The sequence below is a fragment of the Hermetia illucens genome, chromosome 1 (genome assembly GCF_905115235.1).
Source record: "Hermetia illucens chromosome 1, iHerIll2.2.curated.20191125, whole genome shotgun sequence".
NCBI classification, from domain to species: domain Eukaryota; kingdom Metazoa; phylum Arthropoda; class Insecta; order Diptera; family Stratiomyidae; genus Hermetia; species Hermetia illucens.
The window spans coordinates 173,545,919-173,564,688 of record NC_051849.1 but is presented as its reverse complement, the minus strand read 5'-3'; the positions used below and the strand labels follow the sequence as shown (position 1 = coordinate 173,564,688).

Genomic DNA, 18,770 nt, shown 5'->3' with positions numbered 1-18,770 from the left:
CTTTGTCAGGACCTTCTTTTTTTAACATCATAATCGGTGTCACGATCATGTTCACTGTGACCAAATTGACGAGTTGCATGATCTTCCAGCGATTCTGCCGATTGGCAGGCTAAGTGACAAGGTTTTGTGTAGTTCGCATGCTATTGAAAGATGGGATGAATAGCTAGCCTCGGTTTCGAAAACCTGGTCTCGGATGTGCAATGTGCAATGGTGTACTTGCTGGAAATATTTTACTAGCCTTTTCAGGTAGGAAGATGGGGTAGAATTAGATGGCACTTTCAGCAAATTTGATATCGAGGATTACAGTATCGTTGTCACCGATGCCTGATGCCACTGAAAATATATCCTTTTAGGATGTAGATGAACAGTAATGTTACTAATAATGATAAACTGATTCTGGAAGGTGAATAAGGCTTGGCTAAAGTGGGATAGGTTTATGCCTGGAGGGGCGTTTGTTAGGAAACGTTGGAGTCTTCCCCATACTGATTCATTCGCGCATCAAATCAAAACTGGTGCCTGGCGTTGAGGTCTCCACCTCTTCCATTAGGTACCGAGTTTGAAGGATTGAATCCGTTAGATGTTGTAGGTATCGATGGACTGGTCAGGAAGGAAATGAAAGCAAATTCGAGTGGTTTGGAGCAGTAAGCGGAGGAAAGTATCAGTAAAGCAGGAGTTTCTCGGGTATAAAGATGGCTGCACCACCCCGATGGAGCGAGGATTGGAATGTTGACGGTCAGTACGGAAAAGGTTGAAGTGAGGAAACCGGGTTTGTACTTATAGGGCAACCTGGAGCTGATGTTTAACTCAATGATACTAACATCCATTGATGGAAGTCAGAATATCAACCATCGCGTTGAACATCTGCAGGAATTCTTGCGATTTCCTGGCGAAATCAAGGATGCTATGATAGCATAGCAAGGGTGAAACTGTACACGACCATGAGACAATTCTGTATCCCGACGAAATTGATAAAACTGACTAAGCTATCCCTGACCAATGTGCGCGGCTAAACAAAAGCAGCAGGACCTCCGAGACTATTCAATATCAGAAACGGTCTAAGACAAGGGTCCTGCAAAACTGATTGCCAATGAAGATGTTAATGCCAGAGACACCATTCACTTCAAGTCTAACTACTGACCTATGCTGTCGATATTGACGATATGGACAGAATATCCTGAAATGTACAGTCTAGCTTCAACGAGATCGAGCAGGTGGCGCGAGATCTTGGGCCGCACGGCAGGATGCCAACGTAGGCAACAAAAATGAGTGAACCAACAACATCGAATAGCGCTGACCTGATCATGATCGCCTAGTGTCATTTGATATCGAAGCCTTATTTCCCAGCAAGCCTCTAAAAGAGGCAATATTGAAATTTGAAGAGTGGCTTCTACGGTTTAGGTCGGTTTGGGTGGAGGAAAAAGGCAAAACAATAATCGAGGTTGGCTTCCCTCAGTATAAATGAAAATTATGTCATAATCAGAAAAAAAAATATTTTAAAACAACCTCAGGTAGGCAACCCTCTCTTCCCACTCCTAAGTAAAATACTTATGGCATCACTGGAGGAGGATGGATCACTATCAAATATATGATTGAAGTACGTGCATGACATTTTGGCTGTAATTCCAGAAACAAGTGTGAACAATATGTTGGATAACATCAACACGCTGTACCCAAAAATCACCTTCACACACGAGACTGAAGTCAATAACCAGTTGCCTTTCTTGAATATATTAATCAATCGTTATAATGGTCAACTTTCTTTTTCTATTTACAAGAAATCCACCAGCACCCAACGGACAATCCCGGCCACTTCGTTTCATAATTACCTACATAAAATCCCTGCCTATGGCGCAATGATCCACCGCCTTCTGAAAATTCCACTCACAGAGGGAGATTTTGAGATTAAGAAACATTATATTATGGACACTGGAAGGAAGAACAGGTACAACAACCCCAAAATAGATATAATGATGAAGAGGCACGCACGAAGGATAGAACCGAGTAACCTCACCACAATGTACAGCGAAAAATCGACTTTTTCGACACTAAAAAGATCAAGCGTCACCTTTTTAACTCTGTCATAGCATTTACAACGCATACTCAGAAGGTTCGACATACAACTGGTTAGATCAAGTCGAATATAACAGCTAAAATCTCGGCTTGCTAGGAAAAGAACAGAAAAACGGTCCATGAGGTGATATTTATAAAATCGCTTGCTCAGATTGTCCCAAGATATATATACAGACGGAAAGACTGGTAACCACTTGATTTAGGGAGCATATGAAGGAGGGAGATGTGGCTACCAAGTACCAAGTCCCACGGAAAATGCGCTCATTAATCGACCAGCAAATATTACCACTACCAAGTATAGAAGAAACAGTCCGTGCAATTCATCGGCTTCAAAATCATAATTTGCCTAGAGCCGATGGAATTTCAGTCAAATTGCCTCAATATAGAGGCAAACAGTTACACCAAGCGGTTCATGCACTCAACCATTCCCTATCGGATAAACCTCCCCCGCCCAGAACGTCATCAACACCAAAGACGCTTCACTCCAGGCGAATCATAAACAGATCAGAGTTTGCCTCTGCGGCAAGTGATGGAAAAACTGGACATCAGTTCCACTACCCTTTCGTCGACTTGAAAGTCGCCTATGATAGCATAGCCAGGGTAAAACTGTACACGGCCATAAGAGAATTCGACATCCCAACGAAGTTGATAAGACTGGATAGGCTGACCGAGACCAATATGCGAGACCAGATGAAAGCAGCAGGATCATTCACGAAGTCATTTAACATCAACAATGGTCTAAGGCAAGGGGATGCCCTATCATGTGTCCTCTTTAACCTGACCCAGGAAAAGTGATCCGACGTAACGCTGAGGTCAATGCGAGGGGCACGATCCTCTTCAAGTCCACCCAACTATTGGCCTATGCTGATAATATCCACATCGTGGGGTGAACGACCCGAGGAGTACAAAGTGCCTCCATCCAGATCGAGAAGGCGGCGCGAGATCTTGGGCTGCACATCAATGAAGGCAAGACAAAATAAATGGTGGCAACGACAGCACCAAAAGTCCACCAGCCAACAATATCAAACCGCACTCGTTAAACGGAAAGAATAGAGATAGGCGACTTTGAGACTGTTGATAATTTCTATTATCTATGGTCGAAAATCACAACCGATAACAACTACGATGATGAAATCGGCACATGGTTGTTGGTAGCCAACAGAGCCTATTTCAACTTATAAAAACTGTTCCACTCCCCATAAGGTCAAAGCTTTTACTGTACAAGACAATGATCTTGCCAGTCGTCATGTATTCCCCGGAGACTTCTTCTTAGCAAGAAGAATTGCGAACTCTTGGCCGCGTTTGAGAGAAGAATCCTCCGAAGAGTTTTGACTCCATACATGAGGATGAACGATTCGGTAGCCTACATAACGAGGAAGTCTATGAGCCATACCACGACCGTTTGGCTGTGGATAAAATCCGGCTCAACAGGTTGCGGTGGGCGGGTCACTTAATCCGTATGGATGAGGATGATCCAGCCTGGAAAGTCAATAAATGGTAGAAAAAGAAGAACCTGCCTGAAATGTTAGAGCTATCAAATTGGTGAACCTCAAAGCCGGGATGTCTGCAGTTGCTCCGCCATTGATGATAATGATAAAGAGCAAATTTTGAAAGAGCGGTCATTAATGTTAATTCAACTGTTTTTACAAAAAGCTAAAATTGCTAACCTTATGTTAGTGCGGATACCTTCCGAGGTCCACGAGAGTAACTCTTTTCAGCCGCTTGCAGTTCAGATCGGACAACATTTTCTTAGCCATTATGTTGGGGTGATTCTTCACTCTGATTAAATGTGTATTAGAAGAACACTCAACTTCTTCCACTATCAACATTGCGAAAGTGCCGAATGGCAAAATTGGAACGCTTTCAGAGCAGTGGTTACCAATGAAAACGCGAGAGCAACTATTCTGTTGTTTGTGCACTGCAAAATACCTGACATGGATGTCAAATCCAGCAACGCTAAAGGAAAATATACAGCACCTAGGCCTACTGCTAAGAAAAATATTTCTACGTTCAGATAGTCTTCATACGGAAGCCCGGGAAAGTCTAATCAAACCCATCGAATTTCTGGCGAATCAGCCTAACATCATTCTCGCTTAAATGTTTGGGGCTACTAATGGAGCGACACATTTGCGAGAGAGTGCTGAGATTATGTTGTCGGTAAAACTCTGATTAAGTGCTCTGCTAAATTATTGTGTACTGAAGTGGTTATTGATCGATGCCTCCCAACAGAAGCAATATAATCTGTCAATACTGCCCGAGGCTGTTACTGCAGAAACTGAACCCAGTTTTGGCAATGTCTTTTGAGTATGTAATCACCATACATTTGCTTGGTAAAAGGTGTAAGGCTATGCCAGGGAAACCGGGTATGAAACAGAAGAATGCATGGTTGGATATGCTGATGCCTTCTACATCGATGGGTGATGCGCGCATTTCTTGTAATAAGGAAGCAGAACCCATGGAATATTTGTTATGTGAGTATGTTTCTTCCAGTTGCAGCAGATAACATCTTATCCAGGGATGCATAAAGGTATCTGACAGTCGAGTACAATGGACCGCCAGGGTCTGAGTGCTCAGAGGCTACGCCTCACTCCACTTCAGACACAGTATAATGATGGAGAGCGTACAAAAAAATTGTGTCGTCTCTTCAACAATTTATTCAAAAGTATCTAGCTGTCGAGAAATATTTTATTGTCTAACTTTTATTTGGTTGACTGTATATGTTTACATGTGAAGAAGATCATGAAAACAAATATTTCGTTTACTCTGGGAATAAAGTTAACTAATATTCGCAGCATGTACACAGCTCCTACACTGCCTTATCAGTTGGATTTTCTAACGATACCATGATAAAATTCTATTGTGCAATGCACACATTCAAGCAACTTAATTGATTACGGCGCCACCGAAAACATTTCCGGTGCGCGGTTGTAAAGCGATCATCTGATGTTCCCCAAAGTGACAACCGCGTTCAAAACGCAACCGTGTTCAAAACGCAACCGCGTTCAAAACGCAACCGCAAAGCAAACGCTCTTGATTATACTCCAGCAAATGAGCTTTAAAACGTTTGCCAAGTCATGGTGAGCAAAAATAGGCGTTTTTGAAATCCATTTGTATCTGTACATATATATATTGAGATTGGCCTCAGATTTTATTCAGTTAGTTCAAGTCGTCTCTGTGAAAAGTCATTAGTGAAAATGGAAGTTCTTACTATCATTTTGTGGTTCATAATATTTCTTATTCCGGCCACTTATCTATTTTTCAAAAAAAAGTACTCATACTGGAAAGACCGCGGAGTTCCTTACCTAGAGCCGAAGATACCTTATGGAAACCTTCAGATGTCCAGGAATAGGCGGGAAATGATTGGTCTGTTCTACAAATCAAGGAGTAATTTCCCATTCGTTGGAGCATACATGCTTACGTCTCCAGCGGTTATTGCTACTGACTTGGAATTCATCAAAGATATTCTAATTCGTGATTTCAACTATTTCGCTGACCATGGAATCAGTCACAATGAGAGAGATGACCCGCTCTCCTCAAACTTATTCATGCTGGACGGTCCAAAGTGGCGCACATTACGCACGAAGTTGTCTCCAACATTCACCTCCGGACGGATGAAGTTGATGTTCCCCACAGTACTCGAAGTTGCAGATCGGTTTAATGAAACGCTGGCTGAGCTTTTGAAGACCCAAAATACTCTAGAAATAAAAGATCTTTTGGCACGTTTCACAACCGATGTCATTGGTACCTGCGCTTTTGGAATTGAGTGTAATAGCCTAAAGGATCCCGACGCTGAATTCCGTAAATATGGACGTAAACATGTCGAACAACCGACTCACGGCCTGTTTGTTACTCGCTTAATGAATATGTTTCCAAAGTTCACCAAAATGCTACGTCTATCACGAACGCACAGTGATGTTACCAATTTTTTTATGGGAATTGTTCGGGAGACAGTAGATTATCGGGAAAAAAATAATATTCGGCGAAATGATTTTATGGATCTTTTGATTCAGCTGAAGAATCATGCAACAATTGACGGAGAAGATCACGAGAGTCTTGATTCAAAAATAATTCAAAAGTTAACTTTCGAAGAACTGGCCGCTCAAGCTTTTGTATTTTTCGTTGGTGGATTCGAAACTTCGTCGTCAACCTTGACATTCACCTTTTACGAATTAGCTATCAATCAGGACATACAAGACAAGTGCAGAGCCGAAATAAACCGCGTATTGGAAAAGTATAATGGAAACCTGACTTATGAAGCGATGAATGAAATGCATTATGTGGAACAAACTATTTTGGGTATGTATACAAATGAATGCAAGTCATTACTACTAACTATATTCATCCAATTGCTATTTATGAGCATCTTCAACGACGTAAAATATAAGATAAACAAAATGAAATTTGTAATGACTTCATTGGATTGGCCATAGCCAAGCACCATTGTGGGTGGTCACAGTCGACCTAGAGGGTAAAGCTATACGTGAAACGTAAAAATTACGGCGAAATTCACTATGAAACGCCGTTCGGAAATACTAAACTTCTCTGAAGTCACTGAAGACTCACGTTTTCATGCCTTTGTGCTAACCAGACTCATTATGGATCTACCATAGGATGAAATTAACGGGAGTTTCCAATAAATTTTCGGAATATAGTAGTTTTTCCGAATTTCCAAAATCTCGGCAAATGTCAGGTTTCACATAACACATACTAGTACTAAGTGGCAAGTATTTAAGCTTAGACGATCTTATCTTCTTAAAAGATAAAAGGGCTCTGGTGGTGGTGGCCGGCGGTAGATTAATACGAGAATCTCCGCAACATTGACCACGTATGCAGAATGGAGTACTTCTGCATGGTTTGAATCAGACTGTGTGATATTTCCAGAACATCATGGCAAGTCGTGGGAGATTTAGGTACAATACCCATAACTGGGAATATTATGGGAACTACAACTACTTTTTCGAGGAGCCTAATTTCTTTGATTTTCCGAACCAGTGCTTCATAGTCCACTTTCTTCTCCATGTATTTCCATTCCCATAACAGATATGGGGGATACCAACATCAATAGTATACGCGCAGCGACCCGTCTTGTCAACTAAGAGCACGTCAGGCTTGTTGCGTGGTGTATGCTGATCAATTATAACTTGCCGCTCGCAATACATGCTATAAGGAGAACTATCAAGTCCTGCCTGGGGCTCATATCGGTAAACCGGATATATTTTCGTGATTATCCCATGCTTTTATAGAAGGCTTTGATGAATCACGTTACATGCAACATTACGACTGTCCGTATATTGAACCGGCGACGTAACAATGCAGCCGGAAATGAGATGCTCCAACGTCTTTAGCGCTGAAACACGCATTCTACATTGGCCCCTCCCCACTCGATCTTTCATTGTGAGCTTTTTATAAGCTCGGGAAGTGACCGCCTCGTCCCAGATGGCACACATAAATCCCTCTGTCTCAGCAAAGAGCTCCCCAGAATGCAGCCATCTGTTCGACAATTCACGTGTTTACCTTGCTTTCGACTGCCATTCATCCGTCCGCTTTTGTTCCGACTTCACTCCAGTCAGATAATTGAGAGATCGATCTTCCCCGACAATGTGCCCTACAAACAGCGAAATGCAAGGAATTCGCCTGTTCTCTGCTGTAAAAACAAACGAGCAGCAAGTCGACTTGGCGGTGATGTTGTGTCCCCGCTGCCTCCGATGACCACCCTTCAAATCATCAACTTGAGCAAGTGCCCCCCGCAATTCCTGGGTGCGTGTTGAAGTCTGTCTCAGTCATATGGAGGTCACCAATACTATGTACAGCATGCGGCTCGTCATGACCTTTGCGATAGCTTGGATTCGACAATCGTCTAATCCAAATTCCATCCATATATCACGGCTGTACATGTCTACAATTTGTAACAGACTTCTGAGTTGGTCGTCAGTACCAGCATGCAGCTTGATGTCGTCTAAGTACATTAAGAGTGTCAGCTGGTAATTAGCACGTAGGCCATATTTGATTACGGAACAATGCCCTTTAGCATCATTCAGTAGTCATGAAAGAGGGTTCAGTGTCATCCAAAATAAAAGAGGACTCAAGGAATCCACCTGGAAGATGCGCCTTCGAATATGGATGGACTTTGAGGTATTGGTGTCCTCAGATCAACGCACTGATAAGGTGGTATGTATTAATGCGATACAGACGTAGGGCATCGATTAGGTGTGCGGGACGCTGTCTATAGCTTTGCGTATTCGATATATTTTAGCAACTAAAGGGATTTCTTTGGGCTCCTGTTGCTAGTTTTACAATTACCGAATCGATAATGAGTTATTCTTTGCAACTCCTTGACCAAACTCGACAGTCCTTCTCCTCCTCGGACAGAATGTTTTTGGTCTCGAGGTGCAGGTAATAATGAACGTTATGAATTTGTAAAGGGTTGGTAAGTAAGTAATCGGTCCTTTTTGGACAGGGTCCTGCACCGTGTCCTTTAGAGATAAGATACTTAATTTTCGCAGTGAGGAACAGTGGTAATTCCTCCAGTCAACTAGTGACTTGATTTATTCCATGTGCCAATCGACTGTGTATACTGGTAAATTTCTTATAGCATAAATTCTGTACCCGATCCAGACCAGGACCTCTCCAGTTCCTGAAGCTGTTTATAGCTCGTCGAATTTGCTCTTTGGTGACATCCGCAAAATTCGTGGGGCATTTAATATGTATAGCTAAGCAAACTATTATGCGAGTAATATGTGTAAGCAAATTTAGATTTGCAGAAAAATGGAAACTCTAGAATGAAAGAGGATATGTCGTGCATGTGTCTTCCTGTATCATATATAAGTGTTAGGTGGATGATGCCGTAACTCCTCCCCCTCAGTTTGGCGTTGATTCTTCACGAAGCGTAACCGACGCTGACTGACAGATGCCACCACCGGTGCTCTCAGTGGCATTTTCGTCTGATTAAATTCAATTACAAAAAGGCTATAACTGCGGACTGGTAGATGCTCTCTCCTATTGTGGGTGGCATAGTTTTTTTATGAATTATTCAATTATTTAATACTATGTCAAAATAGTTGGCAAAGACCTACTCATCATCATCATCACCATCAACGGCACAACAACCGGTATCCGGTCTATGCCTGCCTTAATAAGGAACTCCAGACATCCCGGTTTTGCGCCGAGGTCCACCAATTCGATATCCCTAAAAGCTGTCTGGCGTCCTGACATACGCCATCGCAGGGTCTGCCTCGTCTTCTTTTTCTACCACAAATATTGCCCTTATAGACTTTCCGGATGGGATCATCCTCATCCATACGGATTAAGTGATCCGCCCACTGTAGCCTATTGAGCCGGATTTTATCCACAACCGGACGGTCAAGATATCGCTCATAGATTTCGTCATTTTGTAAGCTACGCAATCGTCCATCCTCATGTAGGGGCCCAAAAATTCTTCGGAGGATTCTTCTCTCGAACGCGGTCAAGTGTTCGCAATTTTTCTTGCTAAGAACCCAAGTTTCCGAGGAATACAGGAGGACTGGCATGATCATAGTCTTGTACAGTAAGAGCTTTGACCCTATGGTAAGACGTTTCGAGCGGAACAGTCTTTGTAAGCTGAAATAGGCTCTGTTGGCTGACAACAACCGTGCGCGGATCTCATCATCGTAGTTGTTATCGGTTGTGATTTGCGACCCTAGATAGGAGAAATTTTCAAGGGTTTCAAAGTTGTATTCTCCTATCCTTATTCTTCTTCGTGTTTGACCAGTGCGGTTTGATGTTGTTGGTTGATTCGTCTTCGGTCCTGACGTTGCCACCATATATTTTGTCTTGCCTTCATTGATGTGCAGCCCAAGATCTCGCACCCATTACCGCCTGCTCGATCTGGATGAAGGCAGTTTGTACGTCGCGGGTGGTTCTTCCCGTGATGTCGATTTAGTCAGCATAGGCCAGTAGTTGGGTGGACTTGAAGAGGATCGTAACACTCGCATTTACCTCAGCATCACGGATCACTTTCTCGAGGGCCAGGTTAAAGAGGACGCATGATAGGGCATCCCCTTGTCGTAGACCGTTGTTGATGTCGAATGGTCTTGAGAGTGATCCTGCTGCTTTTATCTGGCCTCGCACATTGGTCAGGGTCAGTCTAGTCAGTCTTATTAATTTCGTCGGGATACCGAATTCTCTCATGGCCGTGTACAGTTTTACCCTGGTTATGCTATCATAGGCGACTTTCAAGTCGATGAACAAATGGTGCAACTGTTGTCCATATTCTAACAGTTTTCCATCGCTTGCCGCACAGAGAAAATCTGATCTGTTGGTGATTTGCCTGGAGTGAAGCCTCCTTGGTATGCGCCAATTATGTTCTGGGTGTATGGGGCTATCCGGCCTAGCAAGATGGTGGAGAATATCTTATAGATGGTACTCAGCAACGTGATACCTCTATAATTGCTGCACTGTGTGATATCTCCCTTTTTATGTATGAGACAGATAATGCATCGTTGCCAATCGTCAGGCATTGATTCGCTGTCCCAGACCTTGAGCACAAGTTGATGAACCACTTGGTGTAACTGGTCGCATCCATATTTAACCAATTCGGCTGTAATTCCATCGGCTCCTGGCGACTTATGATTTTCTAGCCGATGAAATGCACGGACTGTTTCTCCTAAACTTGGTGGTGGCAGTATTTGTCCGTCGTCTTCAGTTGGCAGGACCTCCAACGCACCGATGTTCTGGTTGTTCAGTAGTCCATCAAAGTACTCAACCCATCGCTCCAATATGCCCATTCTGTCGGAAATCAGATTTCCCCCTTTGCCTCGGCAGGATGAGCATCGAGGTGTATAAGGCTTCATCCTGCTGACTTGTTGGTAAAACTTCCGCGCCTGGTGCGGTTGCTCCGTGTACTTTTCTAGTTCACAGACTTGTTGGCTCTCCCAGGCTTCCTTTTTCCGTCTGTGAAGTCGCTTCTCCGCTCGACGGAGTTCGTGATGAGACTCCGCGCGTGCCTGTGTTCTCAACATTACTCAGTATGCGGCATTCATCCGTTCCATTGCTAGCTTAAATTCATCGTCAAACCAGCCGTTCCGACTCCTTTTGCGGTTGGGGCCAAGTATGCTTGTGACCGTATCCATGATAACGTTCTTCAGGTGATTGAGATCATTTGTTGGTGCTTCATCTCCAGGTCCTCTGTTGACTGCGGTTATTGGGGCATCCATTTCCCTCTTATAAGTGTAGCGGAGGGTTGTGTTGTGGATGGTTTCAGTGTTCACTCTCACCTGATTGTCAGAGGGCATTCTAGGTGGTATTGTTATTTGAGCTCGGAGCACTATGCCAACGAGATAGTGATCCGAGTCTATATTGGCCCTCCTATATTTTCTGACATTCATCAAGGCTGAGAGGTGGCGGCATTCGATCAACACGTGGTCAATTTGGTTGAAAGTGGCCCCGTCTGGAGAGGCCCACGTATGTTTGTGGACTACTTTCCGCGCAAACCAGGTACTTCCAACAATCATTTCGTGTGACCCTGCTATCCGTCCGTCCGTTATCATTTGTTTGTTCGTGTAAGCTATGGGAGTCAACGTATCGCCTGAATACGGGCTCCTTCCCTACTTGGCTGTTAAAATCCCCAAGTATGATTTTGATATCATATCTGGGACAGGCTTCGAGGGTTCGTTCTACAGCCTCGTAGAAGGTATCCTTCTACGACTCTGCAGTCTCCTCTGTAGGGGCGTGAACGTTTATGAGGCTTATATTTCTAAACTTGTCTCGCAAGTGCAGAGTGCATAGCCGTTCGCTAATGTTTTCAAAGCCGATAATAGCATGTTTCATTTTTTGGCTGACTAAGACCTACTCCGAGCACATGGTTTACTGGATGACCGCTGTAATATATGGTGTTGTGGCTCTTCTCCAGGAAACCAGTCCCTGTCCATTGCATCTCTTGTAACGCTGTTATATCAGCCCTATATTGGGACAGGGTATCGGCTAGCTGGTCATCAGCTTCATCTCTGTACAGGGAGCGCACGTTCCATGAGAAAATGCATAAATCGTTGATCCGTTGTCGTTGCCGGGTCCGTCGTTTTAAAGTCCGGCCTGTCCGAAGCTCCTCTTCTGGCTTCGTAACAAGTTGTTTTCCGTGTAGGGTTGTCAATCCTACCCGACCCCCAACCTGGAGGACCAGTTGGTACAATTTGTCCCGTTTTTAGGCGCGGGAGACTCGCCTTCATTCTTCTCCGTCCGCAGCTTTTCGTTAAGAAAGAGCTTCCAGCGGTCACCACGTGGAGGTGGAGATAGGGTTTGGTAGTAGAACTGTTGGTGTTGGTTCAGCAGGCATTTCCCAGGTTTTATGCTCCATCGTGGTACCAATCCACGTTTCGCCCTGGGAGCTATACTACCCTTTGACGATGATGTTGTATGTCCTTATCAAACTTGTAACGCCTACGGTAGAATAATTCGAAGGGGGTGAATTTTAAACCTGAATGGATAGCATTATTATAGGTAATTATCACTTCATTTAAAATATCCTCTGGATCCTTATCTCGGTATTTGTCAGGTACTATTCTGTAAGTCTCGGTAGTTATCGAATTTAGTCTTTCCACAGGCCCATTACTGCTTGTTTATTGATATGAAACTATGTAATGATTTAATACGTATTGTTTACAAAACACTTTAAAGATGGAAGATGTAAACTCAGTGCCCTGATCAGTTACCATGGCAACAATATTTTGAGGGATACCATGGAGACTAATGAAATGTTTGAGTGATTTAATAATATTTCAGCTATTTCGAATTATAAGGGTGTAGGCTGCCGCAAATTTTGAGAATTTATCATTGATAGTTTATATCTATTGTTTATTGATTGTGTAACTGTCCGTGTGGATAATGTCTAGAGGTTTTGTTAGAGATTCCGGGTTCTGATATTTTGGTTTTTGAGGATTTTTGTCGTATTTCAGCGTCTGGATTTGTTAATAATTTGGGTAATTTTGTTCTTCATGACGAGAAAGCAATATTCTCTCTTAAGATAAGCAAGGGTCTCGTTTATACCTCGATGGTTGCATTTGATGCAGTCATTTATCCGAGCATCCTGTTCATCGTTTTCAGTTTATCTTTTAGGATTTCTGTACATCTTACAATTTTGAAATTATTAGATTGAAAGAAGTGATTTGTGTCAATGTCCTGCACACCTCTGAAAATTTCGTCTGTGCTATAGACAGCGATTAACTTGTGAGTAGTGATAAATTTCTGCAAAACTTCAATTCTGTAAATTCCTGCATTCGAATTATGCGTGACTGTCTGTTTCTGATTGGCATTTTCATGGTCGTTTGAGGTTTTCTATCAGTTTTTTCGAGTGCTAATTGAAGACAAAATTCGTTTAGCGGACGTTTGGAAGATTAAGATTTTCCTCAGCTGAATGTGCACATGGTACCTGTAGTACTCTTTGAGGATGCCCAACTCTGTCATTGACGTTAATTTATTGCCGTTGTGACTTCCTTTGGTGACTTTTATCTGGCTTAGTGTATCAGCATTACGACTGCCTTTTTGAGGTTTTGTGTGAAACAAAACCTTATTTGTAATGTAATTGATAGTCATATTCCTCCAATTTAAGCCTCCAACATATTAATCTCCAATTTGGATCTTTTGAGATAATCATCCACATGAGTAACATGTGGTCTGTCACGATTTTAAACCTTCTGCCAAAAAGATATGGCCGGAAATATTTAGTGGCCCAAAGGATGACCAAGAGCTCTTTTAATTATAGAATAATTGATCTCAATTTCGGTCAATGTTCTACTAGCATACCGAATTGGTTTATAACTGCCGATCGGGCTCTGTGATAATAGAGCACCAATTGCGAAGTTACTCGCATCTGTCGTAAGGACGAAAGGTTTACTGAAGTCTGGGTGTTGGAGATGGGGGTCGTTCATGAGGATGTCTTTAGAAGAGTTGAAAGCTTTTAAGTAACGATCGTTTAGATCAATGTGTCGGCCTTTTTTTAAACATTCAGTGAGTGGTTTGGTTGGTTTCGCAAAGTCTCGAATGAACTTACGATAATAACCGAGTTTACCGAGGAAAGATTTTAACTCCTTTATGATTTTTGGAATAGGGAGTCTATGATTGCCTGAATTTTGTTCGGATTCAGTTTAATACCTTCAGTTGTGACCAAATGCCCGAGGAAAGCTATTTCCTTTTTAACAAATTTTGACTTATCGAGCTGGACTTTGAGGTTTTCATGTGCTCCTATACTGAATTCGAAAATATTATTTTAGGTGTTTACCTATTAATTTTCCACTTAATATTTGTTGTACAATTTATTTTAGTAAATTATTGCAATTTTAAATACTACTTTAACTTCAATTCAAATCTTTCTGTAAGGAGACGTCGTGCGACTTTTGTACTGTTCGCAGTCACAGTTGGAGGCAAAAGAGACCGGTTCGTCTCCATGCGGTCCTTCTGCCGCCAACCAACGGCACATTCTCACCGCTAGCTCTCCACTCCCGTGGCGAGTTCTAAAAAAACGTGGAGAGTTCCGTGCGCGATTTATCCGCTCGTATTCGCAACATTCGAAATAAATTTCGAATGCCGCGAATCCTGCTGCGCCACATTATAATGTCGTCCAAGTAGACGAGGCAAACTGTGCCTTATAGATATTATATCTTAGCGCATTATCCATAACTCTCTGAAAATTTGAGGCTGCATTTTTTAGGCCAAATGGCATGCGCACATACTCGTAGTAACCTCCCTCAACAGTGAAGGCAATTTTAGGAAGATCGCGTTGATCCATCTCTATTTGATGGAATTCACGGGCTAGATCTAATGTCGAACAATACATAGATTTTCCCAGTTTGTCTAGGATATCATTAATATTTGGGAGGGGATATCTACCGCCCATAGCCTTTCATTCAACTTCCTACAGTCGATCACCAATCTTCACTTTTGCTTACCACTCGCATCAGCTTTCTTAGGGACTTTCCACACTGGATAGCTCAATGGCGAGTAACTAGGCCGAATTATGGTCTGATTTAACATATCAGAGATTTGTCTGATAACATCATCCTTATGAATGAAAGGATATCTATATGATTTAGTATATATAGGTATCTCGTCGGAAGTTCTGATTTGATGCTTCACTTTAATCATCATCATCAATGGCACAACAACCAGTATTCTTAATAAGTAACTCCAGACACCCCGGTTTTGCGCCGAGGACCACCAATTTGATATCCCTAAAAGCTGTCTGGCGTCCTGACCTACGTTATCGCTCCATCTCACGCAGGGTCTGCCACGTCTTCTTTTTCTACCATAGATATCGCCCTTATAGATTTTCCCGGCTGGATCATCCTCATCCATACGGATTAAGTGACTCACCCACCGCAATCTGTTGAGCCGGATTTTTTCCACAATCAGACGGTCGTGGTATCACTCATAGATTTCGTCGTTATGTAGGCTCCATGCTCATGTAGGGATTCTTAGGAGAATTCTTCTCTCGGTCGCGAGCAAGAGTTCGCAGTTTTACACTTTATTGATGAAGGTCAAATCCTGTCCTTCTCGAAGGAAAATGCAGATTTTAACGAGTTCCTTCTGTTCTTCGTTGTTCAAGTAGGACACTCGGAGTAGGTTAATGGTATCTTCGTGTGAAGTCAATGAAGATTCCTTATTCCCATAACAAACATTTCTGTTATTTATTTGTTCATAACGTTTTAAAAGATTTTCTGCCATCAAGGTATGTTCAAGTAAGAGGACTTGTTCCTTTTGAGACTGCAACGGGTGCATACCATTTAACGATAGTGTAAATTCCTTTGGAGATTACCAAGTCAGGCGATATTTTGATAGGTTTAATGTAAATATCTCCGTCTTTCACATCCACAGGAAGTTTTACAATTGTCTTTGTTTCTGGTGGAATAACATATTTGTTGGACATGAAATTTGGTTTGGAATTTAAAGGAAGTATGGTGTTATTAGAGACAACTTGTTGATTGCCCAAATCGACTTTAGCTCGAAGATTACTCAGAATATCAGACGACTTGTTTGGATTTTCATTTTACACCTAACTGCCAGGTGTGGTGATAGCTTCCTCATTGAGTAGTCTGCAAGACTTCAAAGTTTCAGCACTTTCCTCATCTACCCCCTTAGACGCTGCGGTGGTGTACAGAATGAAGCGAACCTCCTTTAAGAACCGAGTTTGGGACCGGCTGTGGCGGAGTTGTAATATGCTATTATTGACTTTGTTTGAGCAGATTTCGTAATCGTTTCTGACAATTGACCCCTTTCGTACCCCCTTTGCTACTAATGCCAAAACTAACATATGCTTCGGAAAGTATAATACTTATCGAGATAGACGCACAACAAAAGCCTTAAAAATAATAGCTCGACCCCGCGCGTGGCGCCGTAAAACTGGAGAGCCGGCGAGACGAGAACTCGCGAACGAGGGGAAGAACCACGACGTACCACATTCTCAATCACAAGGCACGCACGACCTTTGTGGTTCTCACGCTGCCTAAGCATCCTTGGTCCATATAAATGGAGTATGTTTGTTCTTGTTAGTGTGAGTTTCATGGGCTAAAAGTGGGGAGAGGAAGAGGAAGTCCTTCAATAAAAGGAAACTTAGTTGAAGTCCATGTTAACATAATTTAAGTACTTCATAAAAAAAATATACAAAAAGGCATTAATCAAATAATAATAGTATGCTACTGATACCCCAATTGCTGGCTCCGGTCCCGGCATAGGGGAGATTGACCCCTCTTTCGCTAAAGCGTCCGAGATTTCATTTCTCTATATGCCACAGTGACCAGGTACCCAGAGTAGTTCCACCGTATTGAATCTAGACATAGAGTTCAAACGGTTTCTGCATTCCTGAACGATTTTCGAGGTGATCAAAGGACTGCTAAATACCCTCAGTGCAGCTTGACTGTCACTGCAGATTGCGATGCGCCTGCCCTTCAACCGCTCGTCAATCATCCAGTTTGCCACCCTTAGGATCGCATAAACTTCGGCTTGAAAAACCGTTGCATATTGTCCCAAAGGAAAAGCCCACTTCTCGTTTTTATTCGAGAGGTAGACTCCGGCTCCAGAACCCTCTTCTGTTTTTGAGCCATCGGTGTAGATTACTTCCGTATATCCCGGCACGCATTCCTCTGGGTCTTCCCAGTCCTCTCTACGCTTCAGGGTAACTTCATATCTTCTACCAAACAGATGTATGGGGACACGAGAATCGGAAGGCATTGTAAGAACTGGATTCAGTCCTCCCAGTAACTCTGCCAATGCTCTGTGCCCCCCACATCCGTTGTTTTCCCATAGATCTAATCGAATCAGCCTATGAGCTGCTCTCATTGCAGCGCTTTGAATAAATATATCCAGGGGCTGCAAATTGAGTAGTGCATTCAGAGCTGCACCGGATGTCGTGCTCATGGCACCATTGATACCCAAACAAACAGTTCTTTGCAGTGCGGCTAGTTTACGGTGAAAACCTTAACCCACCACACTACAGATGCATATACGAACATTGGCCTAATGATGGCAACGTATATCCACATTACCACATGAGGCCTATTTCCCCATGTTGAGGCAAAGGTCCGTCTGCACAGCCCATAAGCTGTGAGAGCTCGTTTCATCTTTACCTCTACATGTTTGTTCCAAAGAAGTTTTTTATCTAGAGTAACTCCCAGATATTTCACTTCTTCGGAGAGTTGAAGAGTAGTACCCCTCATCTCTGGGAGACAAAGTCCATCCAGTTTTCTCCTTTTTGTGAATAAAACCATTGTGGTTTTATTTGGATTAACTGACAGACCATGTCTAAGGCACCAGCTGTCTATTAAATCAACGGCACGTCCTACACACCGTTGCCTATGCTTAAACCAAAATAATATTATAAAGTAATGATGCCTTGATATATTTGATGCTAAGCGGAGAACCTATCGACTGCATTCGACTCTACCGAATGGAACAAAGGCTAAAGAAGAAGAAAAAGAAAGTCATTGAATGGGTGTTAATCACATACTATTTAGCTATGTATAAAATAAATTTATATGCAGTATTTGTAAGCTGCTAAATTCACTAATAACATTACTCATCTATCTTCCATTTTTCTTTTCTTTTCAGAAACTTTGCGCAAATATCCAATTGTACCAGTGAACTTCCGTAAATGCGTTAAGGACTATCGTGTACGTGGTACGAACGTCACTATCGAAAAAGGAATACCAGTTCAAATTCCAGTTTATGCGATTCATCACGATCCAGAAATTTACCCTGATCCCGAGAAATTCGATCCCGATCGGTTTTCACCCGAAAATGTGAAATCAAGACATTCTGTTGCATTTTTAAGTTTCGGTGATGGACCAAGAAATTGTATCGGTCTGCGGTTTGGAAAGATGCAATCCCGGATTGGACTTATAATGCTACTGAAGAACTATCGAATTAGTCTATCACCCAAGTCACCTTTTCCGCTACTTTTCACATCGAAAAGCTTCTTACTTTCACCAGAAGGCGGGATGTACTTAGATATTGAAAAAATATAAAATATTGCAGTGCCACTATCTGTCGATAATTTGAAAAGATAAAGGACGACTTATATTTAAGATTGTTTATTAATAAAAATAAAAAAATCCATTGTTACCCACCACTCTTAGTATTGAGATAACTACATTTGCAGATTTTAGTCAAGGCAGTGAAAGCGGACCTAGCGCTATTAATGCGCCGGACAACATCTAGTTCGGTGCCGCCGTCGGCAGAAA

At 42.5% G+C, this 18,770-nt stretch overlaps 1 protein-coding gene across 1 annotated transcript; it reads left to right on the top strand.

The window, feature by feature from the left end:
* The first annotated feature begins 5,216 nt into the window (after positions 1-5,216).
* On the top strand, positions 5,217-18,643 carry LOC119651361 (probable cytochrome P450 6a21). Its single transcript, XM_038054934.1, has 2 exons — positions 5,217-6,366; positions 18,139-18,643. Exons 1-2 carry the CDS (start codon positions 5,265-5,267, stop codon positions 18,552-18,554), a joined length of 1,518 nt encoding a protein of 505 aa, XP_037910862.1. The 5' UTR covers positions 5,217-5,264; the 3' UTR covers positions 18,555-18,643.
* The last annotated feature ends 127 nt before the right edge of the window (positions 18,644-18,770 follow it).